Genomic DNA, 27,958 nt, shown 5'->3' on the forward strand with positions numbered 1-27,958 from the left:
TGTCTCATTAATATATTCTATAATAATTAAAACAATAGTTTAAAAAAAACTTTCTACTTACTCTCCTTGCGTTTGCACTCGACATGCCATTGGTCGACCTGCGAATATGATGATTAAATAATTTTAGAATCGTGATTAAATTATATTAATATCGTCACTACATTCACCTGTCGTCACGATCCAGTAGCGTACTGCTGACACTAGAATTGGAGCTGGATAAGATATCTATTTTATAATTCCGTCGTCTCTTTGTCAAATCAATCGATTGCCGCTCGTTATCGCTCCTCACAGTTTTCCCAAGTCCTGAGATCTCATTTCCGTCTCTGCGGTTCTCGACCGCCGCGAACGTCGTCGATTTGCGAATTTCCTCGTTCCCCCTATCCCTCATCAAATTATCCTCTCCAGCAATGTCAAGCGAGATCCGCTTGTTACGCGACTCGACTACCTGCGATGATTCGCTACTTTTCACGCTCGACACAATGCGATCTCGCGGAGGATCGATCTTCCCCTTAACCGCAGGGTGTCGCGTGTCAATTTCTGATTCGCGTGAAGATCCGGGGTCTTCTTTCGTCGACGAATATACAAGATTAACATCTGTTCTCGTTGGAGTTTCGTCGATAGGCTTCGATCTGACGGGGCTTGCATCCGAGCGAACTCGCTCGTTCTTTATCTCCGAAACTTCCGACAATGCGAATAACACCTTCTTGTCCGCCGGGGTGACAATGTCACGCGTTTTCTCGCTTCTGATTTCCTTCACAGCTACATCCGATTGCGCTACGTCGATCACCTGATCGGTCTGCGTGATAATTTTGTTCGCGTCTTGATCTTTATTGGATGCCCGGGCATCGCTCGATTTATCTTCTCGAAGCCTTTCGTTATTTACATCGTCTTTTTTATTCTCGAGTACCGCGGTAACCGAATCGACAGCTTCCATTTCACGTTCCCCCTTCGATCTCGCAGATGTAATTTTCGTAGATAAATGTTTGGAATTCTCATCGAGGTTTTCAACGTCACTACGAATATCGGAGATCTGTCTTAATGACTCAGCCTCCGAGTTTCCCTTGCTGTTGTTCTTGCTGTTATTCTTAGAACCTCGAACAAGCTCGAAATGAACTGCGGAATGAACGCTTTCCTTCATTTCCGGAAACGCGGGAGAGACGGGAAAATATTTATCTGGATTCCTGGAATCTTTCGATTTGTCGGCGATTAGCCCGGTATCGCTGGCGTCATTTCTTGCTCGCGTTCGCAAAATTGTCTCCTCAATTGCGTCTGACGCTACATTCGTCCGCATCAAGGAACCAGCGATGTGCCGAGGAAGCGTCCCCTCCTTCTTCGGATTATTTTCATCGACGCTTTTGTCCGTTTGATTTTTAGCCTCGATCGGAACAGTCTTTGCAACGTCCGCGCTTTCCGTCAAACCCGTGTCTCCCTTGCTATTATTCTCAGGGCAAAGCTTTCGAATAGACTCGCAACGGGCCGTAGAGCTCTCTCTCGTTTCGCGACATTCGGAAAAGTCGACGGAGTGCCGCCCGCCGGGACTTTTGGGCTCGTAGGAACTTTTGTCAACCCGTCCGATCTCGCTCGCGTCGATTTTCGCTCGCGTTTGTCGCGTCTCTACTTCTCGCGACGTCAACCCGTCGATCGCTATCGGCGGTACTTTCGTTCGAGCCGAGGAATCGGGAATGTTTCGAGGAGACGTTTCCTTGTCGTTCGTGTCTCCTTGATCCGGCTGACTTTTAACGTTAATCAGAATATCTTTCAGAATATCCAAGGTTTCCGTTTGACGCGCGTCGCGGATCGATTCGGCCTCGCGCAAGTGATCCAGGAGCTTCTGCACCGCCGCGGGCGTGACCGCCGACTCCTTCAAGGCGTTCGCGACCTTCCCTTCGAGGCTCTGTTTCTCGTCCTGCAGGATGTAGGTGACGAACCGGTCCGTGGCCTGGTACGTGTCCTTCCGGGAAAGCTGCGCGAAAATTCCGTCATCGGTGTATTCCTTCCCAGAACGACGGATTCCGCGCTTGGAGAGTTTGCTCGCAGACGTGACGCGCGACCTCGTGTCCGCGTGACGATAACCCCGAGCGATTTCCTCTTCCCGAAGACGACACGTCTGCGTCGTCTCCGTGCGCGTGCTGGATAGCGCGGGTACCAGGTTGGAGAACGTCGTGGCGTCCGATCTGTCCATCGACGATTCCGACAAGCCCGCTTTAGCCGATCGTTGAGCCTTATCGCTGTCGCGAGTTGTCCTGAGATCGTCGCTCGCGTCCGACGCGGGAAACACGCTAGATTCGACGGAGTTCTTCGAGTAATTGCCGCGAGAATCGTTCTCCCTCGCGGAAGCCGACGATTTCGTCCCTGCCGCATTTGTTCCCTTCGGATCTTCATCGGTTCGACGTATCCCTGAGACCGTCAGGTCCTCGTTTCTCAGCTCGGTTTCTAGAACTGACGATCGAGTCGGCTTGTTCAATGAGTACTTGTCACTCTTATCGGCTGATGAGTCCCGACGGAGTTTCTCATGATTCGCGTCTTGCGGCACGCGCTCGTCTTCGTCCAGCTTGTACATCGCGAATTCAGGGCCTGATAATAAATCCGAAAGATTCCTGGCCGTGCGAACGACGCGCTCGATCTTCCTGTCGTTGGAGTGCAAGATTGAATCCAAATCGTCGAGCCGCGGCCGATACAAGTCGATCTCGTCCAAATTCAAGTCTTCGCTGGCGTCATTGCGCAGTCCATCCCGTCCGTTATGACTACTGAACGAAAAGTGTCCATCAATCGTCCGATAAAGTAGCGGACTTTCCGCCTCTCGGCAGCGGGAAGCGATATTTTCGCGCCGTGAAAAACCCGTTTTCCTTGAGGTGTCGCCGGCAAGCGACGGCTTTGATCGATCACCTTGGTTTTCCTCTGCCTCGATCTTATCTACAATGTTTTCGTCGTTTCGCGGACAATCAGCATCGCTCCTCTTGCAGAATATTCCGCCATTCTCCGCGTAACTGATCTCCACATCACCGCCGGAGGCAATTCTCTCGTGATTCTCGTTTCCCGCTTTGTTCTTCAATTTTTCACTCCTATCGGTTCTCGGAGTCTCAATCACAGCGAATTTAGCCGCTCCTTGACTCGTCACGTTTTTCAGACATACGGATATTCCCGTGCCTTCGGCATTCTGCGAGTCGTGCCTTTGATCCTTGCTCTCTCGTCTGTGAATTCGGGCCTTTGGAGATTCGATTCGTCCGTCGTCTTGTCCGGAATCGGAGTTCCCGATCTTTTCAAGGTCCTCTTCCGACTTGCTTGCGGGATTCGTCGGTACCGCTTCCATAATCAACTTTCCGATCGGTTTCTCTCGTTGTATCGTGTCTAATCTCACGCGCCGAGTTCTCGGCGTCCCTTCCGGGTTATTCACGCTCTGGATGACATCGTGGCGCAGGGTATAAGTGGCCGTATTCGCGCGGCTCTGCGCCCGGGACGACTCCGGCGAGATGTGCACATCCTCCAGGTTCTGCCTGGTCAGTTCCCGGTCGACGATGTGCACCGACGGCCCTATTTGGATTTCGCACGTGTTCCCCCGCGCCGACGAAGTCCGCCGACGATCGCGAGCACGATCGTCGCGTGCCGTCGTCTCGTTCGCGACCCCCTCGAGCGACGAGTCCCCGGACGGCACTCGGGCAGGCGACGCACGTCCACGCGACCGATCGTCGCTTCCGTATCCTAAGGACGACCAGTCGGCACGCCGTCGTCGCGACACCCGAAATTTCGGCGCCGACAAATCGATCCTGCGAACGGTAACGCGAGGAAAGTCGCGTTTCTCCGTTTCACGCGCGCTTGCCTTGCCGTTCACCTCCGATAACGCTTTCGAAGAGCACGTATCGTGAAATTTGGAAGCCACCAGCTCGCGAACGTACAGCCGCTCTTCCATCTCGTCGTCCCACGGCGGCTCGCCCGAATATCTGAACGCACACGATAATATAAATTATAAAAAATATATTACGTAAAACATTATATAAAATAATAAATTATATAAATTATTCAAATGAAATTATGTCGGTTGTCATTAATTTCTTTTATAATATCGATCGACGAATTAGATAAAATCTGATTTGCACTTCATTAAAACTAGACACCGTTTTACTGTATATATAATTTAAATTGAAGTATATGTATATGTAATTTAAATTGAACGAGCAACTTTTGAAATTAATACTTTTATAAAGAAGTAAACCAGGTTTCTTTTACTCACGTATTTTTATTCCGTCGTGCAGAATCGAAGCTCGACGTTGCGCAGACTTCCATGAGTTGTATCTTTGCATTGTTAATAATCTTCTCGGCGTTTTCGAGCGCGATCGACGTTTCGGGACTTAATTCGAGATTAGGAGGCTGCGCTTCTGCCAATCGGTTCGTGTCAGGCTGCAACGGATAACGTAATTATCGTGAAAAGTATATTCGGATGAATGTTGGCTAAATAAACTCGTAAATGTTCAATACCGTTCCCTCGTTGGTAACGCGTCTCGCTCCTTTGTCCGACTCCCTGCCGTCTTTGGAAATTCTATTCGTGACAATCGATTTTTTAGATACGGCAGTCGCAGGATGCCGATTCCCATTGTGTATCGCGATATCGTTATCCTTTTTGCGCGCTGCAGTCCCCTCGTGTTTGCAATAACACGTGTGAACGGAAGTCATCTCCCCTGGAGGCGTCGTAGAGCAGACTCCGTTGTTGCACGTTTCCGGAGAACTCGAATTTTCTCTGTAACAAGAAAGAGATATCCCTCTGGAATAACATTTTCCTCCACGTCGTCATTATTTTTTTTAAGATTTAAAAGAGAATTTTAAAATATCTTTATCGTAAAAGAATAATAAAATGAAAAACAATTGTCAATGAATCAAACAGGAGATGACACATGTATTAATCGCTATCTGTCGCATTAATTATTTAAATGCAGCAAACTGCGGGTGAACTCAATAACTTTTATCGAGTTATCAAATGAAGAAAGTTTCCGCGCGCGCAAGCGGTGGTAAATAATTGGAGTAATCACCCGTTACATTTCCGACCACGTGTCACGTTAACAGAGTGTGAAAATATAATGCGACCGCTCTTTACCGTGCGGCATACAATAATAATGTGTGTCGCATTCTTACAATGAAACATTTAACAGCTAAATATCCGTACGTATAGTGACCTAACAACATCTATATCGTACGCTTTAAAATATGCATCAATTGGCAGGCACGGTGCGCGGCGTCCTTGAACATGCACGTGGCGTTTAACCCCAATTATAATAGACAACGATGTGAGTGTGATTAAAAAGAAAAGAATCGCGAATCATCGTGCGTGCACACGTGCAATTACGAAGAATACACTCTCTCTTTCAACAGCAAAGATGAAACGTTAAACCTTCCAAAGATATATATAACATTTTCTGTACTCTATGTGATATATGTATGTATGTATATGTATATGTATTTACATATATCACATATATATAATTATATATAACATTCTATTATACTTGAAAAAATTATTAATTATGTAATATATTTCTACAATCAAGATTAGCACTTTTGTTTATTTGGGAGATAATCTTATTGAAATTAATATAAAAGCACGAGATAAATTCGGGCGAGTCAAGTGTATAAAATAAATATAGAAATAACTGTTTCTATATAGCGAATGGTATATCAATCAAAAACGCAATAACTCGGATAGAGAGAACGGAAGAACGTTGGCGTTACGTTCGAGCCGCAAAGGCGGGTTCAAGGACCGGCGATAATAAAGCTCTGAAGCTCTCTCTCTCTCTCTCTTTGAAGCGGGGGTGGTCGCCCTCCCGTTCGTTCCAGCTCTTTCCCGACTACGACTGGAAGTCAAGCGGTTCCCGCACTACGTTCAGCTACGTCGTCGTACCTTCTGCGATCCCGGCCGGCTGCAACCGACACGTTTCTATAGACAACAGTATCGATTCTTAAAGGGGAGACCAAATTTGCGCGTCGGAGTCAACTGCGAGCGCTTTCGTCGCTATATGCTGTTAAATTACATCGAGATTCTCCTCACCCGGCGCCGATTTCTGTCTCTTTCGATTTGACCATTCCAGAATTATTCCAGAATTACTCCGACATTTTAAGGGGAAACGAATTCCGCGAAGAATCAGTAAAGAAAGCAAAAAAAGAAAAACACGGTGCGGCGCAAGGATATTCTCCGGCCGATACCGCTCGTAGCGTTTGACCTGTGAATAACACGCCGGCGGCGCTTTTTGCTGCGCGAGTAACTCGCGCGTGAAACACGCGCGTTACACGGATGACCGTTTCTCGCGTCTCGTCCCCCTATGCGTCATCGCGCGCCCCGCGGACCTCCGCCGTCCCCGGCGTGGACGCGTCCACGGGGAAAATCGCGTTGGCATTTTTTCAAAGGAAATGTCAACGCGCGGGGCGTGCCGCAACAAAGCAGATGCATCTCGGCCGGCGCGCGGCGCGACGCGGCAAGGACACTAATTTTAAGCGAAAGGCCGGTGGAGATGCCGATCGGACGTCGGATGACGTCAACGATCCTCTCTCTCCGGCTATACTACACGCGTTTAGCCACCCGAGAAACCCTCGGCCGCTTTAACGTTTCCTCGCGCGCGTGCTCGATAACAGTACGTCAAAGGTACGTAATGCACGACGTCCTTTAAAGACGATGGACCGACGCTGGTGTCGACTCGTCCGTTCGACCCAAGAAGATTCGCGCCTTTTCGCGCTCCGCGACCGGTCACCGACCGTGCGCGCGGCGAGACGTTCTCATTCGCTCAGAAATACAAAAGTCCTTTACATAATCACAAAAGACTCGGGGAGAACCATTTCGAAATGATAAAATATAAATCCATGAATGTATATTTATAAGTTTTATTCGCTCTTTCGAGAATCTCCGATTTAAATGAATTCAATCTCTTCAGTCTTCAATTTTTAAAAGTACGTATGACCGTCTCATTTTGCATTTCATTTCTTTGCGACCTACATTTTGATTTTGCGACCGTCGCAGAGAATTTTCGAGGGCCATTTACGAATCGAATGTAAGAACGTCGCGTCAATCGCTTACGATCGCTCTAATGTGGCCTGAAAACATTCTTATCGCTGCATTTCGACGAAATGCGCGTGCGGCGCGTATCTAATCTTCGAAAATTGTGGCGATCAACGTGCACGGGGAGCGCGGCTTTTGTTTGCAGGGCGGGTGGCGCAGGGAGGCTCTCGATGTCTCACAATTTTATCTGGCGGGCGCGATCGCGAAGGCGTGATCGTCGCCGGCTCGCGTTAATCACCGCGGTTGTAATTTACGCGACGCGCTATCGCGCTCGGCTTTCGTCACCCTGTTACGGCGAGTTATCAACATAATAACGGTCTTCGTGCATGGTAACGGTCGGGAATGTTGACCCTTAAAGGCGAAAGACAGCTCGGCCGCGAAGAGAGCTCCTTTTGCGAATTCCGCACGGAACAGAGAGACGGAAAGAGGGAGAAAAGCTTTTTCTTTTGCAAATTAAACTGATACGCATGATCTTTATGTTGCGCATTTTTAGGGCTCTCTGCACGTTTTGTTTTTTTATGCCGCACCCAAAGATACATAATAAAAAATCTCCGTCGCCGTTAACTTTTGCGCCACAACCGCGACACTTCGAGTATACAAAGATCTGTCAAAAATATCTCTTTTCTTTCATTTTTAATACGCGTCTTTCGAGAGAAATTACATTTTCAGTTTTCCGTTGGATTAACCCAATTTCGCAGAGACGATGGGGGAGCTCCCCACGCGTAATTAGTCCCATTCAAGAAAGAACAATCTTATTTGCCTGGTCCATTCGTCGTGGTTTATATATCATGTATCATGGGCGTTGAATAATTTACGTCTCATCCGCTTTAAGCGCGCGGAGTCATCGCGCAACGCTATATACGCGCGCGGGGAGATGGTGGCTTCCGAGCCGTCTGGAACGTGCACAGATCAATATTCCGCCACGTTGCGTTCCTCGTTCCGCCCCCCTTCCTTCATCCCACCCACCCCAGCTGAATATTGGCATTGATTTTCACGGTTCGGGAGGGCTCGCGGCCCCTCGCCCCCCTTCGCCACCCCCTCGACTGCGGACCCCAGGCGGAACGTTCGGGCTTAAGGTCGTTGTATACGTTTTCTGACGTATACATATATTTATATATATGTATATACATACATACACACATTTCGCAATGCTCTCAGGAGCAGGAATCGCTGAAGTCTGGAGGATGATCATAATCATAATATCTAAAATTCTGTCTCGTTTTCCCAAATCGACCACTTTCATTAGAGACTTTTAAATTTAGATCGCAAATATTGGCGAATATACGAGGGGCACGCTGCCGTTTTAATCTTACAATAGAAAATGAAAAATTGAAGCTGTCTAGGATAATAAAAACGTGACGAAAATTGACACGTCACGGTCGACCCTCGCGTTTGCCGTATTCGACGGCGTGATAAAAGCTCAGCGTGAGAAACAAGGGAGTAAATAACAAACGTATTACAATCTACGTAAACTTTCGCTGTCAAACTGTTTCGCTGCATGATATCAGACTGGGATAACTACGCTACAATTTGACGGCAAAAGTTCGTGCGGAGGTGGTTGGAATAAAAGAAACGCATTCGTTCACATCAACACATATATTTTGTTTTTGCTTGTTGCATACATACGATAAACAGTACAATGTTACGCGTTCCTCGAGGTATGGTATACTAGAAAATTTTCATTATCCACTACTACAATTGCTATTCGACATATTGTTTCGTCATATCTCTTCGACTTCTTCGTGTATCTGCGTTAGCTATACGAGAATCGTTCAAGAAGAAAGGAAAAAAAGGGGGGGGGGAAACAGAAAGAAGGACGATAGGAGACAAACGGAACGAATCACGATACGAGCGTAAGAGTTCTTTCGCCTTCGATCGGGGAAGGACTATCGCGCGTCCCTCCGTGCGCGCCTCATCGAAGAGAGAAAAGCCGAAATTGGCGACTTTGGGCGGCTTGGTCGTCGTCGTCGTCGTCGACAATTGACAATCGGATGGAAAGCGAGCGGAGTTGCGCGATTATCTCAACGTAATCCCGAGCGTCGTCGCGACGCTCCGCAACCCCCTTGTTCCCTGCGCGCCCCAATTCCCCGCTCATCCCCGGTCGACCGTTAATAATGACATCGACGACAGCAACGGAGACAGATGGAGCAAGCAATCTCGATAATTACCAATTAATTCGTATCGCGGAGTTTCGCACGACAAAGCACCGTCTTGAGAAACGAGATCCTGCTGCGGAATTATTATCCGAGAGAGAGAAAGATAGAAAGAGAGAGAGATACAACGGATATACATATACGGAAAGTATGATCGGACGTGGAGAATGATACGGCACGCGACGACCAAGCCCCCGTTGTCGAGAGAGGATCTCTCTCCGTTTACTCCGGTACAAGGATTCATTACGGATTTAATACGTTAAAAGGAGAGCGCGATTTCTGCCCAGTGCTCTGAATGTCAACGTGAAGAAATTCAAGCACTGAAGAAATTCAACACACCAACCTCTCGCGGGTTATCGCGCGCGCGAGAGAACAGATGTTATGCGTGAGAAAGATCGCGACCCGCCACCGCCGGGTTCTGACCAAGTCAAGGGTTGTCTCCACGGGAGAGCTACCCCCTCGGCCGGAACTCGACGGCGAGGGCCGCGTTACAGTTGTAAAAAGTATTGCTATCGAGCGCTCCCCTCGACGTCAGTTGTTGCGCGACGCTTAAGCGCGTCTAGACTTACAATGTTAGCGCGTATGCGTCACAGGAAGATCAACGTAATATGCAAGGAAAACTTAGGGAGAGCGCACGCATGCTTATCGACAAAAGTCAAGATACAAATTATTCATGCGTACATGCAGTTGTTCAATATATTTTGTGTCTAATTGATCGGCATTAGGTGCGAGAGACGCACATCTCACGGGATACACGCCCTTCTCGCGCTCGGTACTGAAAGAAAGGAATAAAATATATTTAACAATCTGTGTGATATAATAATCGCTTTAAAACTTTCGCCGATAAGTGGACACAACGCATCCGTGTCTCTCGATTTTTTTACTTCTTTTTACCCGTCAGTTTTAATTACATGAGCAATCGAATCGCGACCGCGAATGCGCGATCGTAACATATAATTGGTATCATCACACTGGTAACTTTAACGGCTTAATAACATTACAAATTTAGACGCACTTTAAGCAGAGACGCCGCTTCGCGCGAGACGTAGCTTCGAAATATCACTCGTCGCCGCTAAATCGAGGAAGCGTACCGTCGACGAGGAGGCGGAGGATATCTCGAGCCTCGGCGGAATCCGTCCGCGGCACGAGGCGCGACACAAAAAAAAATGGTCTCTCTTCCTTTTAATCTTCTATTTTTCCGAAGCGCTCGTTCCCCCGCGACAACTTCCGACAACCGCTCCCCTTTCGCTTATGTATGTGTATGTGTCTGTATGTGTACGTGTGTGCCGATCTGTTTTGTACAAATATATACAAAAGGAGCCGCCCGCGCGCGCGCGTGCCTAAGAAAAAAAACGGACACCCCTTCCCGCGCGACGATCGAGCGGATCTTCTCGCGGGAAAGGATTCCCCCTCGGGCGCGTCCAGCGAGTGCCTCTGCCTCTGACTTTTCTCCCTCTTCACTCTTTTTTTTTTTTATCGTTTAGACATAGCGAGTATGTGGTTCCTATTTTGATGGGCGTGCCTTTTTCATCGGTGAAAATGAAAAACCAAAAGGCCCTCGACTTAATGTCTAGCGCATAAACTAAAGGCGAAAGTGGACGTTGTACAGTCGGACATTATCATATTACATAATCCGCTTTACGGATGTGACTGGATGGCGCGACGTGCTCACGTGTCTCACGTGACTCTTCTACTTTTTTTTTCTTGTTACTTCCCCCCCCCCCCCCGAAGACCAGACGAGCGCGATTGTAAGGAGTGCGAGTAAAACGCAACGTGTGCCCTCGCGAGGTCTCTACCACGCCAAAGAGCGCCTTTTAAGAGACGACGACATACAACTTCGCAAGAACGAAAAGAGAAAAAAAAAGACGAAAGAAAAGAGAGACAGAGGATAATAATAATTTAATAAGACAAAACGCAAAAACGAATATAGATCACTTTTTGTACACTTAAAAAACGTTAAAAATTCGTTTAGTTATACGCTTTATTAATAATATAGGTATATACACATATACACAATGTACAGAAAACCCGTGCGCTGGGTCCGAATTTCCGTCATATGTTTATTATATAATACAACGAGCGAAGAGTATAGGTAGAAAGAGTATACAAACGAAAGAATAGAAAAAGGGGCGGCGATAACCGCGGAGACGGATACTTGTCTCTCGCGTTAGTCATTAATTAAATCCACGAGTTCCAATCATTCGATTGGGCGAAAAAAAAATAAAGTACAATGCGATCGCGTGCGTTTCGCGATACCAAGTCAATGTTTCCGTTTCGAGGTGTGCGTGAAACGTGTTCTGGTATTTTGTGTACATGATGCGTCTGTGTGTTGCATGTATATGTATGTCTGTAGTGTCTATGCGTGTGTCTGTGTGTGTGTGTGTTGTAAAAGAACGCAAGCAATTATGCCCGCGATACAAGAGACAATGAAGAAAGGCATCAAGCCTAAGTACAAACCCAACCGGGCAACAAATTATCAGCATCATCAAATGCCGTCGCGATTTTCAACGTCGCGCACTGCTCCTCTAACCCGCGAAAAATAATGCGCTGCTTCCGTCGTGTTAATCAACCGCTCTCTACGAAATCCGTATGTACATGTATGTAGCAGAACAATCGACCGCCAGTATACAATTTGCCAAAGACTTCTTCTCAAAACCGGTCACAAAAGATAAAATACCGTACGACATCGATCACATTATCAAAACGCGTCATTACCCATCGGCTTCGAATAAAATCAAATCGTCCACTTTCCCTCCCCCAACCCTACCCACCCTTTTCTTTGCCCTCCCCTTTCATAACCCCCCCCTTATCATTGACGTCAACAACTTCGTGAGAATCCGTATCGTACCAGACAACGTCTTTGGCTCGAGTCGTTCGTTGGCTCTCCCGCGTGTCGCCAACGAGTCTTTATCACCGTTACCAAAAGCGCTCGGTGAAACCCTTCACGGTTCCAACCATATAACAGCCCCTCTATACAAAGAGGGACAGAAAATTTGAGCCCTGATTCGACATTGAAAGAGGGTTTTTAAGTTTCTCTCTCCTTCTTGACTTTGAGCCCGGTGCCCGTGGTATCCTCGCCCAGGATGGTAGCTATCTCACCCTGCATGAAGGCCCACGGTACCTGACTGTTCGCCAGCGGGCATTTCTCACCGCTCGGACAATAAACCTGAAACAAGAAACAAGAACAAAAACCGATGAGTATCGTTGATGGAATATTTAGGACTAGGACACCAATGCGCGATATATCCAGGGTACTCACCTCCGAGCCAGCACCCTGTCTCTTTATGCTGTCCCGACTGCACGGGAAGCAGAACTTGTGGTGCGGTACGCTGGGACACTGCACGAAGTGTGTGTCCTCCAGGCGTTCCTGGCATAGCGTACACTTGAGGGTCGGCGCCGTGACTGGTTCAGCACCGGCAGCTTGAGCGACCGCACCTTCCGAGGACGTCGTCACGGTTGTCGATGACACCTGCCTTGAACTACTGGACCGTCTGCCCGAGGAACCTGTAAATTCACACAATTTTTTGCGACGTTATTCGACGTTGCGTTATAATCTTAAAAGAGAAGTTTGATTTTAACATTTTAAAAACTCGTTCTATAATCGTACGATTCGCTCAATAAATCTGATAAGACGCAGGTGTATTCTATATAAACATGAATGACCATATCAAGATGATAGATATAGATAAATACAGTACTGGTGCAATTACCTGAACTGTTCGGGCTGTGCTGGGAGCCTCTAGAAGCACTGCGTTGCTGAGCGTTCGCAGCCGTGGTCGGCGGACTTCTGCTAGTAGGACTGGGATTGTTCGGTGGCTGTGGCACCGGCTCAGGCGATGTCAGATTGTCAGCGACTGACATTAGGGCGGCCATCGGTGACGGACCGTTCGCCGTGCCCTGAAAGAAAAAGTGTCACACTCAGTTGGCATTCTAAGATTACAGGCTTATAATGGACTCGCTCGCGTAGGCGTTCAGCAGGCCAGAAGGCGCGCAGAAACGTTGATTGCGCGCGTATAAATATGGACCGTCGCCTATTAATGGACCGGCTGAAGCTGCGCTAGCTGATAATTAACATGTATCTCGTGCGTACCTGATGATGATTCGATTGCGAATTGTCGTTGGCGCCTTCCTGACTCGGCGGCGGCGGCGGTGGAGGACTCGTTCTTGGACGAAGAGGCGATCCTCCACCATTGGCCGCGACGTTGGTCGGTGCCAACGGTATGGACGGCCCAACATATGCTCCTGAAAATGTATGTACCGTCAAATGCACGCTCTAATTTATTACATTTCCGGATATATAACAGCGTAAACATGCAAAATATCGGAGGAGCCCTGGGAACTTTCCGAGGCGGATATTCAGGAAAGAATATTCACACGACATTCAGGAGTTTGCGCGAAAAAAAGATAATAATTATGTAAATATAGGATAAGTGCAAATTATGCAGTTTCACTTTTTGCCTCCTTACTTTTAACTTGTTTACTTTGTACCGTTTCAGTTTTTTTTTCTTCAAAGAATATACATAGATAATTGTTTTATTTTCCTTCAAGATATGACTATGTCATCGAGCGCCTTTTTTAGAGTGAGCTCATAAATTATTTTTAATGCGCAAAGCAGAGAATAGTGACATCCCGCAATGTAATCGAATTTAATACACAGGTTCTCGCAGTTATTCAGCGCGGTTTCTTTTAATGTGTTACGTTCGTTTTTCCTTCTTTTTTTTTCTTTTTTAATCGAAACACGGTTTTTGGATCCGCGAAAAAGAATGAACGGACTCGGGGAGCGAGCTTGTTAGGGGTTTCCCCGAAGGTAAAGTACAAGTGATCGACACGCGCGGCGTAACACGGCGAGTGATCGTAATTTATCGTGAGTTGAGATTGTCCTTGCCCACGTCCACTTTTTGCCATGTGCAATCTGCGCGGAATGTTTCCCCCCTTATAATAATCGCCTTTATAGCACAATGACTTCATTGGCGAGCAGAAATAAATGTCGTTTTTCTTCTCGACGCCGACGCCGATAATGGTAGCGAAAACGATTGCGAGGAACGAGGCGAGAATAGAAGTTAATCGTTATCCGCGCACGTTAGATTACGTCAGTAACGGCGTTTCCCGAGCTCGCTCGATGGACCTTGAATCCGAGATCTCCGCGAGATCCTACGTGGATCACCGCGTGCCTCGACGAGAAGTTTCGGTAAGCTAAAATACCTTCTAGTCGTTAACGAAGTTAAATATATTTGACCTTTGACTTCTCTAAGTAGAGAACGCCTGTTCCTGAAAATATTCTATTATCAATTAACCGATATTAAAAATTAAATAGAAATCCAAGTTAAGGTGTCTTTATCGCTTTAAGATAAAACCTGCATCATGTATCGAAACTTGACGGAATTGTTACCCGCGATTTTAACCGTGATAAGTATTAGCGAGACCATTAATTTCTCAGAAGACACTTTTGTCGCGATGACACAACTATAAAGTTTTTATCAGCTGTTATGCAAATAATAACGTAAATTTCTGGAGATGACAACATCGCCGCTCATCGATTTCATCTTCGTGAAAGGGGCTTATCGCTATGTAGGTACACCGAAAGAGTCGGCCTTATTCGCGACAGTTGTAAAATCCGCGCGTCGCCACGAGGCGGTGCATTTCGATAATGTTTACTCGGGCGAGCCACTTAAGAAGCAGCCGAGGCGATTAACACGCAGGTCGCATACGAGCAACGACAACGGCGACGACGACGACATATCATCACGGCACACGGCCACGTTACCGTATTGCGTCGTATCGTCATTGGCCTTCGACACGCGCCGATCGTTTACCCGATGTTTTATGTATCGCGGACCGATTACTCCTTTCAGTCACTATACGTTTTATCGTGGTCGCACATAATATATATTTTCTGTCAACGCTACAGTTCCCACATGCATGCTCCTCGTGTCTCTTTCTCGCGCTGTTCCCGTGATCGGCGCGAGCTAGCAGGAACGTCGCAATTGGATGACTGATAATTTTAAATCGTCTCAAGGTTTTGTATATTTATATATATATATCAAAGCAGAATTTTCACAAAATCGCCTCAAATCTAGGAAGAAATGTTTTATCCCATTTTTCCAAGAACTTGAATTTTCTAACTAAAGCTCTCTCTCTCTCTCTCTCTCTCTCTCTCTCGATGGACAAACGACAAGACTCATATCAATCCGTTCGAGGCTTGTAATTTCCGTAATTTTTGTACATTCCATTTATACAGCGTGTATGTCGAGATCAAACTTCTAAGAATTGTCAGCGCGTCTCGAAGGATTAAGTGGAGCGGCTCATTCCGAGAATGCAACGCGCGATATAACGCGCATAATAAGCAGCGGGACGAGCATCTTTTTTCTCTTACGCCGATCGTAAGTCGCGCGATTTGTACGTCTCGCTGCACTCGCCTGGGTGCCTCTCTCTAATCGTAGTCACGATCCCGTCGCGAGCGAGCGGAATACATACTTGCTTCAATTACGCGCATTTGGCGCGACGCCTTTCTACGCGCGCGTCGAGCGACTCCGTCTTCGACCCTGCGCGGGTTTCCGCTCACGTACGGTCGTTATTCGTCAAACGAAATACGCTCCAGGATACGCTCTCCCCGACCACCATCCGGAAACTTACGAAACTTCGGCGTCCACCGCCCCCCACCCCGCCCCGGAATTCTCGGCGTCTTTACGATTACGCTTGAATAATTTGATAAGCGTGATGGGTCGAACTTTGAAACACGATATCCTTCATTTGAATTCTATGTTTAGCATATCGTGGCTGCCTGATATCGGGGGTCTTTTTTCGTCCGTCGAAAAAACGCGTGGACGATGTTATCGCGGGACCGAAAGAAACCGATTTGTCCACGCTTGTAAACTCAATTAAGCGAGATTACTACAAAGTAGCGCGATAGCGTGTTGTTTACGAGAGTTTCGGAGTTCGATTCGCGGTGTACTTTCGAGGCGCACGTGGCGTTCACATTGACCCCGGAATGTCGCGCGAAAATAACACTTGGATGATCCGCGCGATTATATCGGTAACCCTAGAAAATTAATATGACTAATGAGGGTCAATATTTAATCGTCAAGGTTTGACACGCGTATCCACGATGATCGTGAACAGAATGCTAATCTATCAGATAAAACAGAAGTCCCGTACGAGTCCCGGGGCAAACAAACAGGAGCGGCGTTCTAAAATCCAATCTACAACCGCGTCGCCAGTATTGAAACGTCGATAATAATCCACGACCGTAAAGCGATCCCGTGTAGCGATTCTCTCTCTCCTCTCTCTCTCTCTCTCCGCCTCCTGTTTTTGCAAATACGAAACGTCATCCTCGTCCGTCAAGTGCTATTTTTAACTGCGGAGCTAAAATATACGCGCGCGGAGTATAGCGCCTGTGTATCAACACGCCTCTGCGTAAGGCGCCTCGGTACATGTACGTCGAATGCATCTCTGTACCCGAGGGTTAGAGGTCCGGTGGCGACGCGGCGACGGGAGGCGACGAACGCGAGAGAGGAACAACTCGTATAATACACATACCAACGAGCGGCCGACTTGTTGGCCGCGCGAGCGAGCGAGCGAGGAAGGAATCATCATTCGGTCACGGCTGTTCGCGGTGACACGCAATCCCGCGCGCAGATACGCGTCCTCCGCTCCCCGCGTCTCCCGCCCGTAGTATGACGGTGTGTACGCGCGCGAGTCACCGAGGCCTCGCCTACGGCATACGGAGCAGATAGGGGGTACGGCAGCAGGGAGGGAGAAGGACAGATAGAGTGCCACCGGGTAGACGTGTGACCGGTACTTTTCCGTGACGGCTCCGATAGAGCGCCGAGAGGACCGGCGACGACGTCTCTTCATCCTCGCGAGATTACGCGAGAAGGAAGAGGAACGTTGTGAAGCGAGCGAAACGGACGGTGGGGCGAGGGGGAAAACGTATGCACGCGCGCCCGCGCGTTCGAGTCTCTCTCTCTCTCTCTTTTTCTTTCTTTCTGTAACCGCGACACATCGCATCACGCACGTAGGCGGCCGCGCGGTTGTTAGTCACACACTCGATCAGGGCCGTGCCGAGCGTGCGCTCGCGATTTATTCGTAGCGGCTCTTTCGCGTTGCGCGCACCGCGCCGACTCGGTTTCTTCCTCGGAACAGCTGCGCGGCATTCTCGCGCGGTTTCCCGGTAAACGAACTTGTTTCTGTCGCCGCTTTCGGACGTTTAATTTAGCCAGTGCCAAAGCACGCCGCCGCTGAAAGATCAGGGAGGCGGAAACGGCGTGAACACCGGGAGGAGATCCGACGAGATCTTTAGGTAGAAGAGAGTCGCGGTATAAGGAAACTTGTGCTCTAGAGTGACATGATTGGCGTTTGGTTCCTTCATATCGATTTTCCAAGAGGTCATTTTCCCAGAATTAATACCGTTCAAAATCAAATAATGTTGAAATTTGCACAGAATTCAAATGGAACATTTTTCAATCTTCATTTCTCGAATTTTTCTTTCGTTTGTCAATCTTCGTTTCTCGAATTTTCCCATTTATAACGAAAACCACACGTGTTGGTCTGCAATCTCGATCCTTAAACAGACATTTCCTTCTGTTAGTTACAAATGAAACCTCAGTCAGTTCTCGTTACACCGTTCACTTTATCTGATAACATTAAGTTTGGTTTTTAGAAAAAAAAAAAGGCAATCTAATCGGACGCTCCGTCAGCATCATTGAGCGTCGCTAGAATATATTCGCACAGCTATTATGCGTTTAGTAAAATTGAAAAGATTAACGTCGCGCAAACAGATGCAGAAATATACACATCGTTATCGGAATGTATTTTTATGCACGGTAACTAGCGGTTATACGCGATTACACCAATACGCGTACGGCGATGGAAAAAAATGTATATTTACGATGTTTATGCTGCCGTTTCTGTCGCTGAAATAAAATTTTATTATTTTCGATGACTCACGGTTAAAAGTGTTAAAACGCACGAGTCTCTCTCTCTCTCTCTAGGCAGTGATTCAAATAGACGGTCTCGTACGTTTCCTCCTCCTGCGATAAAGCAATAAGTACTCTCCGTATCCGCGTGAAGAGATTGGAATATTCATTCCAAAAGAAGTTGAAAAAGTCGAGTAATCTTATCGCTAAACGAAGTTTCGAAGTTTTATCCCTCGGTCCTCCTTATCGCTCGAGTACGTAAACATTGTTAAATTTCTACAACCGAGAATTATCTCGTTACGTATACGAGATATCGTAAAGAGTCAGAAACACTTCAAGCTACGTTGGAAAATTAAGCTATAATAAGCTACTTTCTTCTGCTCTTTCTCTAACTATTCCAAAAATCCAAATTCCTAGACCGATATGCTTGTATACAACAATTTGGCTCCACTCGCGGGGAAACACTAACGAATTCTTATCTGAACGCTCGTGTTCAACAGAGATCACGTGACGAATGTTTGACTCGCGTTCGACGAGATCCTTTCGAAATACACGTTCGTGTGTAATTCGCACGTCCCTGGACGACGGTGCGTATCGCTGGCCGTCGTATAGTGGCCTTGTTTCGAAAGTACAGCCCCTTCACAGGCACGTCGTCGTCGTCGTCGTCGTCGTGTACACACGCTGTCCGTTCTGCCGTATATACCTACATGAAACTCGTCCCGATGACGTAGGGCAGGAGAGCGAAGTATCTATCTGTACGCGATCGATCGGCCGCTCACAATACGTAACAACGACAGTTGCGAAACGCGCGACTCGTCGAGGTGTGCTGTCTGTCTCTCGCCACTATATCCTACTACGATTCACGCTTTACAGCAGCATTCAGAAGCTTATTCTCGCTTTTCATTCTCTTTTCTTTTTTTTTTTAAATTTATGTCTAATCAATTATGGGGATGATCCACTTTTCTCTTCTAAAAGAAAGAAAAAGTGTCGAGAGTGGCGGAGGAGCGATCAACAAGTTTCGTATTACATTTTTTAATGGATAAATAGCGACCCGTGATATGTGAATAATATATTCACGTGACACAGAATAAATAAATATTGACGGTTCTCGGTCATCGAGCGGGATCTTGTTAATATTTATGTTCAATTCTGTCAGCGTGATGTGCGCGGTTAGAGCGACTTTGATCAAACCCGAGGATTAATTCGACCGACAGAACTGCTTACAGCAATATTTCTATCTACATAATTCGTTGTCTCTAATTTGTAATCTTTATCTTCAAATAATGAAAAATTAATGACTTGATAAAATAGTGTAGATATTGTTTGACAAATTTGGTGTTGAAGCCACCTTTATTTAATATCTCTAGAACGTTCACATTTTATAATATTACATTTTTTTTCTGTCGCACCTGATGAAGCATTTTTTATTTTAGGTTTAATCGTTGTTTCACCCGCGACTACATTTGTCCGGGGATAATGTGTCTCGATACGCGAAGGGATTATCTTCGCAAACGCGGACGGATCCTCGAAAAAATTTTCGTATTCGGATTACCTGAATCTCGCTACTCGGGCGCGTTTATCGCCTCTGATTTCGATCTGTTTCGATATAGGGGTAGACGACGCGCGGAACGCTACGCCCGGCGCATGAATATGAGAACAAAGTCTCTTTCTGGTTCGCCCTTCTCCTCCCCGAACGTCTCGACCTAGCTCCTCGTCGCACGTATTCGCGAACGTGAGTGCGCGCGCGGGCGCTTTGGCCGGTCATCAAACAGGCCAGTCGCCGTATCTGCCGTCGCCTCTTGCCGCATGATTGATCGCAACTGACGTTGCCGCACGGAAACTGACTGACGTAACGTACGTGCTTAACGTTCGCGAAACGAGATGCTCTCTCGCAAACAACCCAACGGATCACGTTCGGTTTAATTCTGAGCGTTTCGAGCCGGTGAACGTCGGACTAGGAGAACCGCGATCTCATTCTCCTCCATTTACCATACCGTCAATCCATTATTGATACGAGCTCGCATGAGAATATGAGATATATAGAGAACGAATCGCGGAAAGATTTGCTCGCAAATCTTTAACGAGAAAGTCGGTGGAATCTGTAGTATGGAATATTACGGAAATAGTTCTCGTGCTGACGTAATATCTTACACGTAATAAACGCGGGATCATGAATTACATATTTTAAGAGATAAAAGTGATTTAAGGTCAGATTATGGTTAATTTATTAAATCGGTACTAGGTTTTCGTAAAGTAAAAAGTAAATAACTAAAACTTGACGTTGGCAATACTTTAAACGTTTGAAAATTTTTAGAACAAGTACAACAGAGCATGCCACAAAGTATAATAATAAAGAATTAAATTGCCATGGAGCTACGTCCATTTGCGAGATTTGGTTTCCATTAAGAAAAACGATACTGATGTCAGCACGCGCGAGCATCCGTTCGTTGTAAACCCCAATGATGAATGACAGCGAAGAATAACGTAGATACAAACGCGAGAAATATAGTTGATTTCGAGTTTCGAGATAATTTATAACATCATCCAGAGAAATGAAATCTCGATAATGGATTAACTGCAACGACTGATTTGTCGAAATGAAGATTAACAAGAAATACAATACTTTTTATATTTAAATGATAAAATTATTAAATTGATTAAATTTGTGACATTATTAAATTCAATCAAAAATTCATACGTAAACTATCTTGATTACACACGTTATTCTTATTCTTATACGTGAAGCTAAACATTTCCCATGTTTGCGATGCTAAAAATCGAATTCGCTGGAAATTTTATTTTTCAGTTCCTGGTTAAAATACGCAATACTCTCATTCGCGGGTTATTTAAATTGTTCTCGCGATGTATAAATCGAGCAATACGTTGTCGAGCAGATCTAGCAAGCATTTAGTTTAAAGATCAATAATCGATGGCCGAATCAAAAAACAAGCGGAATTTCTCCGGATCTCAAAGGTTCTCCTTCTCTCTCTCTCTCACGAGATCTCCGCGTTTATTTCCAGACCCCAATCTTTGCCAGCGATAATCTATTTTTATCGGAACTCGCGTATACGTGAACGCTGTCTTTTGAACGGAAACAGTAACCTCAAGGATAAAAAAAAAAGCTCGACAGGAAAAATAAGCAAATCCCGCTTCTCTGATGGGTTTTTTTCCACGGTTACTTCGTTACAATAGCATTTTCACGATGGTAACACGATGTAACCGTGTCCCGCCATCGCGAGATAACCGCCAATATTTTTCCACAGAGACAGATCAGATTTCTGTCAATAATGATATAAAGTATCCTTGATGTGAAGAAAATAATCAGCTATTTCTGAGACATATTTCTGCGATTATCATTGCGATCGACGCGATATCCTCGAGTCTATTAGCCTAGGCAATTGAAAATATTTTAATAAAGCGCACGCAGGCAGTTCGTACACCGCATTGAATAACAGCGATAACGGCGACGGTTCGTGATCGCTGATTATCTTTTACAGGACTGTTATCGGGTGAGATAACGCGACTGATACCAGACGGCGCGACAATATATTATATATTCAGCTGTTTATGGCGTTCTACGTCACTGCACTGGGTGTCTCGAAAACATCGCGCGCGCGCGCACGTTTCCAATCTCTGCCAGGTTATCGTCCTCCGAGAATTATTACTCATGGACGATCGAGAAACCTTTGTTATCCGATACAAACTCCGTTTCAGCGAAGCATTCCGTCATCTCGGAACGTAACAACGGTAGATTAAAAGAGAGAAAACTACGAGTTTTATTTTATAATCAAGACAGAGCATTAATGACATCTTTGAATGAGAATTTATGTAAATATTCGTTAAGAGAAACAAAGTGGATCTACGGATTCTAAGTAGATAAAAGACATAATGGATGATTTTTCTTTTTCAAATAATCCAGTAATCCACTCATTCTCCGTAAAAGACCCGGCCGATTTAGAGTGTCAAAATAACGGTCGACGAGAGGCAAGGTCACCGTGCCGCCCGCGCGCGTACGATCAGGTTAAGATTAGGTAAGGTTGGGGTAGGATTACGCGACAACGACGTCGCCGTCATCGTCAATGGGCCGCGCGTATCTTTCGCCGGCGTGAAAAGCAGCGAGCGGCGCGAGCAAGAAAAGGGGGGCACGCTACAGTTATCCCGGCGAAAATGTCACGGCGCGCCGCGGAGGAGACAACCTCGGGACCGGTTTCGTCGCCGCGATGCGACGTGCGACGCGACGAGAAGGGGAGACGGGGAGAAGAAGAGAAAAGAGAGAAGCGAACGATAGAGAAGACGGAACCGAAAAGCGCGTCACGGGACGCGTCGCGCGAGAGAAAAGAGCGACTCGCCATCACAAAGGGAAAGAGAGAGAGAGGAGAGATGAGCGAACGCGCTCGCGCTTATTGTTAGTTATGCAGCGGAGTACGATCGAATGTTGCGCGCGCGAGTTTCGTGCGATCGTAGAATCACGACTTCCGACGTCACCTGATTAAAGTTTTCCGGAATTCCGCGCGATTTCGCTCCGCTTTAATAAATCGCGAACGAAATCTATAAAGAAGGAGGAGCCAACCAGCAGCGTCAGAGTGACGTTGAAGTTATAACGTCACGGAGATTTGAACGGTAATGGAAGACCGCTCCAAACCGTTCATTCATCTCCCTCCGCGTTCGCGTAGAAGAAGAATGAATCCTTATATCTCTGTTCCGATAAAAGCCCATGCATTTTTGTCGGACGAACGACAAAGCAAACGCATCGGACCGGAGATAATTACTGCCGACGCCGTTCGCGCGTGACGCCGGCCTTCGCTCCGATCTCTCGTCGTTGGTTCAACGCTCGCCGCGCGTCGGTTCCGTATATTTCGTTAAAATCGGAGCGACTAAGATTCTGTATCGCGCCGTGACGTAGGGGGAAGAATAAAGTCACTCCGCGGTGGCGAGAGCGTGCCCCAAACAAGACTTTATCATGCTTCGCGTGCTTCGCGAAGTGACGGGGAAAGGAGAGGAACCTGCGCCGCTTCGTCGCGATAAGCGTAATGCAACACGTCGTACTTAAGTTCACCAGACGCGAACGCAGCATCCCGTCGCTGTAAAAATTCGCGCTCGCGAGCGGAAGATTCGCTCGTTGTTGAGAGCGACCGGCGTACAACGGTCTCATTCATCGGGTATAAATACGGCGACGAGACAGCAGCGACGGCGGCGTGACGTCACCTGATTGAACACGTCACGACATGGCAACTGAATGTGTGTATCTTTTGGTCGTCCCATCACGTGCTCGACGTACGTCTCTTTTGTACGCGTTCGGACGCCGATCGAAGGCAGAGAGCTAGATACAGAGGAGAAAGAGACAGATATACATGTATATACATATACATATATGAACAGAGCGGAGGGAAAACGAAGGGGAGGAGAAGGAAAGAGAGAGAGAAAGAGAGCGGAGCGAGGACGCGACAGAGGACGTTGCTTCCTTTTAATGCGATCTCTCTGCATCGTCGTCGTCGTCGTCCTCATCGACGTACACGCGTGTGCGTGCGTTGCCTTCTCGCGCCAGATGGCCACGAACGAATGACTGTGCGCACAGACCCCTCCTCTTCAACTATTTATAGTAGGAACCGATAAAAACGCCAGACCACCGCCCGCTAAAAAATTATGTCGAGCTGCCGCGCGCGCGCGCGCAAAGGCCGGAATGCCGGACACACTTTTTGCCCGATATCCCGAGTATTTTGTTTACTCTTGTAGGGAAGCGAAGACGACGGTTGCTGACGCGAGGCTTTTGTTTTGAGAAATATGCCACGCGTTTATTATATTCAACATCAGGTATGAAGTAAATCGATGGTTCTTACACGCCAAACAGAAGTATTTCAACTTTTGACTCGATGACTTATTGTTTAAAGAAACCGAGAGGCATCTATAGAGATTCTTAGATGCGCTACAACGCAATCTCAAAAGGAAATTACGATCACTCGACAATAAATAGAACACTCGGCGGAACTCGATTTTACACTTCTGTCGAGTGTCCGCTACTCACGTTAAATTGGAGTCGTAAAATATTGGCTTTAAAGGTGCGATCTTTTAATCACACAGTTATTTTTATAAAAGATCTCACACGTTAGTGGCTAACGATTCTACGTTATGAATGAAAAGTCCATGAATGAGTTTATGCATCGTATCTGTGGAATCTAATAATCGCAACACCGGGAATCGATTTTCCCGAAGACTTCAACAGATCAATGTTTGGCAATGCACACGACCTAGTGCCCCGCGTGCGTGCTTGGTTCAATCTCGTCTCTACGCGCTGTAAACAATCACAAACCAGAACAAAGCTTCCGAAGTAGATTTCAGGACGAACGCAAACAAATGAAATCATCGAGCGATAATACCTTCCACGGCGCCGTGACATCGAGCCGCGATGTTTTCGCCTCGTCAAGTTCCCAGGGTATATCGCGACGAAGACGAGGGGAGAACCCTCGAAACGATCGCGGATTCGGGGGGGACGAACCCCACGACCCCACCGTCGACCGTCGTCGTCGTCGCCGCGCGATCGATCGATCGCGGGGCGCGACCCAAAAACAGAGAACAGAGGGGAGAAAGACTCACCGTTGGCCTTGAAGGTGGTCGCCGTCTCGAAGCTGGGCGCCCTCACCGGATGCTTCTCCTTGTTCCTGTCCTGCACGTAGCTGACGGCGAGGCTGACCGCGGGCAGGGAGTCGCCGCGGGTGAGCGGCGGCCTGACCGGATGCTGCTCCTCGAGGGAGAGCCGCTTGTCGCTGTGCTCGTCCTCGTCGATCGCCGAGATGCCGCGCTTGAGCTGGGTGATGCCGCGCGTGTGGAGGGTCATCTGGTGCGCGGCGACCGCCGCGAGATGGGCGCTCGACAGACGCGGGGGATTGCTACGGATGCTGTTGGCGATCTCGTGGCCCTCGTCGCCGTGCTGGCGGCCGACCTGCTGCTGCTGCCTGGCGGCGGCCGCGGCCGCCGTGCCCGACGTGAACTCGGTGATCGAGTTACGGTGGTGCAGCTGCGAGTAGCTGGCGATGTTGTGGTGGCGCGTGTGGCTGCCCTGCGGCGTGTTCTGAATCGGCAGGACGTCGAGATTCGTCCCGCCGTTGTGCTCGGTGTGGCCCGCGCTCGTCCGATACGTCTTGGACGCGGCGGACGACCGGGCGTCCTGGAAGCCGTGCGCCTTCTTCAGCTGCTTCGCCGTCTCGAGGACGTGGTCGATCCGGTCGGCGCCCTCGTAATTCACGCAGCCGCGGCACACCGGCTCCGCGTAATCCATTATCATCGCCCACGGCATCCTGGGCAGATCGCACAGATAGCACTGCGTCCGTTTGCCCATCATCCTGCCGGCGTGAAACGTCGTGTCGGCGTCGAGGAACTCTCCCGCTGTTTGATAACGATGGCGGTGGTGGTGGTGAGCGATGCCGACGCTCACGGGGGGCAGGGAGGTGTTCGCAATCGTCCACTGTGTCGTCGCTCGGCGATTTATCACTTCACATCCACTGTTTGTCTCGCGGCACGTATATCTCCCCCGGGGCTCTTATCTCTCTCGCTTAAACTCGCTATCGCGACTATCCTCGCGCTTGATCGTCCGCTTTGTCCACTACTTATCTCCCACCCTCTCGCTCTCGCGCGGGATCACTCCGCTCCAAGTAACGAGAATTGATCCCGACCGCGCGCCGCACTATACTCGTCCAAGAAATAACCGCCGCTCGAAATAACGATGTAGACGACGATAACGTCAACCACCTCCCGTCACGCGCGCACTCCGTCGCCGCGGCTCGCGGGCACATGAGCCGCGAGAGGACGAACGCGTAGCGACGCCCGACGACGCCCGCTCCGCTCCGCTTCGCCTCGCCTCGCCTCACCTCACTTCGCCACGGCGCGTGGGGACACCCGGAGCGAACGACCCGCGGGCGAAAATCCGCGAAAGGGGAGAGAAACCCGCGATGGCGACGGAAAACTCGCGCGCGCCCTCCGAGGGCTCAAAGAGGCGCTCGCCACGGAATCTCCGTGCTTCCCTTTCAACTCGGTGTATCTCACTGTCTCGCACGCACCGGGAAAGGAAACGCGAGGCGGCGGAGCACCGCAAAAACGCGAGGCACACGCGATCGCGACCAACCGTCGCCGTAATACTCTTCTTCCCTCTCTCCGCTCTGTGGATTCTCTTTTTCTCTCTCTCTTTCTCTTCTTCTCGGCAAACGAACACGAGACGAACACGCGAAAATTAACGCGGGATATATCGGCGCGACGAGACGTACGCTCGCCCGTCCGACTGCCGTACGAAGAAACGAACGCTCGAGAATGCGGCGGCAAAAGCCGAGCTAGACCGTCGCGCCGCGTCCCCACCTCCCCAGTCCACAACCTAGCTCCGTCTCTCTCGCTCCCGAGGTAGCCTTTCTCTCTTTCGCGCGTCGCTCGCATTTGTTCGGCCACGTTCGGCACCGCTCGATCTCCTCCCCCCCTCCTCCGTCATCGCTGGCAGATCTATGTACGCTCTCTTTCTCTCTCGCTCTCTCCTCCCTTTCTCTCTCGAGCGCGCTTCTCTCGTTCCCCCCCTGCGTGCCCTCTGGCCATTGCCAAGCCATTCCCTCCTCCCCCTCCCGCCACCCCCCCGCGACCCGTAACACCGTCGTCCCTAAAAAACAGCTACGACGACACGACGACGACGGCGACGACGACGCGCTCCGCCAATCGGACGTTGTGGCGTCATGGTGCATGACGTCATAATCGCGAGGCTGCGCAGGCGCGCCGCGGAGTGCCCTAGGGGGACACGTAGGCAGCGACCGGGATCCGGCGGAGCGCGAGAGGGTTACCCGGAGGTGAAGCAGGGGGGGAGGGGAGGAAAGCTCGGAGCGTCGGGGATCACGAGGGGGAGGCTGCATGCTGTGTGCACGCGCGCGCGCGCGCGCATTCTCTCTCTCTCTCTCTCTTGCATCAACCCGGCGCCCACTCTTCGCAATGAACAGCCGGTTTTACACAGCCGTGAAAACGCGAGACCGGACCGTATTAGCGATTATTCTTATCAAAGTGTCTCGCTACCAGAGAATGCGAATAAAGGACTTGAGATTGGGGCTGATGTGACGCTGCGCGAAAATCTCACGATTATTTGTGATAAGATACACGGAGTCACGCAGAAACGCGCCGTTGCAGTTTTTATCGCGCGAGCGGTGTTTTTTTTTTTTTTTATATAATTTTTAAGCGCCCGGCGAGTATCGCTAACGCGATACGTCGATACGGGATGCCGGCTGTTTGCGCGAATCAATAGGCGCGATGTCGAATTTTGAAGGTACCGAGTGTACGTTGGAATGCCTCAAATGCGTCTCGAGTATCTCAGCTCTTCATTAGACAGCGTTACGTGACGATGACTCGATATCATCGTATCGACCGTTGCTCCTTGTCACGAAATACTTTTTTAGAGAATTTGCACGTATTATTTGTATAATGCGTATTACAAATAATATCTATCTCTATGTATCTGTGTATCATTTGCACGTATTATTTATAATTATTCCATTAAATTCCTCGAAATAATTTTTAATTCAATTCGCAAGATTTTCAAGTTAAAAATAAATCGTCCCGCGAACTTGTATTATACGTGAAAAACCGGCGAGAAACTTGTATTTTTCGTTGCAGTCGACTCTCCGCGGCCCATCCCCTCTAATCTCTGTGGCATAAACAATGATCATTTACTATCGTCGCAGCCGCTGAGTCGACACGAATGGCGCGTTATTTTATCGCTTCTTTTTTTTGTGATAACGCGACCGGTGATAACGGTCGATAGGAACCACCGAGGTGTAGGTGCATTATCGCCGGTGTCGTGTCGAAACGAAACGACACACACACGCTGTGCGTCATCC

The 27,958-nt window shown here is 48.3% G+C and overlaps 2 protein-coding genes across 3 annotated transcripts in view; both read right to left on the minus strand.

Moving 5' to 3' along the window:
* Positions 1–27,958, minus strand: part of LOC139819054 (uncharacterized) — a 63,031-nt gene that overhangs the window by 737 nt on the left and 34,336 nt on the right. Inside the window, exons 1-5 of one of the 2 annotated variants that reach the window (XM_071788198.1) lie at positions 5,719–6,545; positions 4,474–4,732; positions 4,229–4,395; positions 168–3,938; positions 62–98 (exon numbers count right to left, since the gene is read on the minus strand). In XM_071788198.1, coding sequence (XP_071644299.1) covers positions 62–98; positions 168–3,938; positions 4,229–4,395; positions 4,474–4,668 — 4,170 coding nt within the window. In that variant the 5' untranslated portion in view covers positions 4,669–4,732; positions 5,719–6,545. Of the gene's footprint in view, positions 1–61; positions 99–167; positions 3,939–4,228; positions 4,396–4,473; positions 4,733–5,718; positions 6,546–27,958 lie in introns of those variants that run through there. The other variant, XM_071788197.1, reaches the window with a different exon arrangement.
* On the minus strand, positions 8,618–26,446 carry Pits (Protein interacting with Ttk69 and Sin3A). The gene is made up of 5 exons (XM_071788205.1): positions 24,696–26,446; positions 13,280–13,431; positions 12,900–13,086; positions 12,449–12,693; positions 8,618–12,355 (listed from the first exon to the last, which is right to left on the minus strand). The coding sequence occupies exons 1-5, from the start codon at positions 25,438–25,440 to the stop codon at positions 12,215–12,217; spliced, it is 1,470 nt and encodes a 489-aa protein (XP_071644306.1). The 5' UTR covers positions 25,441–26,446; the 3' UTR covers positions 8,618–12,214.

Source organism: Temnothorax longispinosus, chromosome 9 (assembly GCF_030848805.1).
Source record: "Temnothorax longispinosus isolate EJ_2023e chromosome 9, Tlon_JGU_v1, whole genome shotgun sequence".
In the NCBI taxonomy this organism is placed as follows: domain Eukaryota; kingdom Metazoa; phylum Arthropoda; class Insecta; order Hymenoptera; family Formicidae; genus Temnothorax; species Temnothorax longispinosus.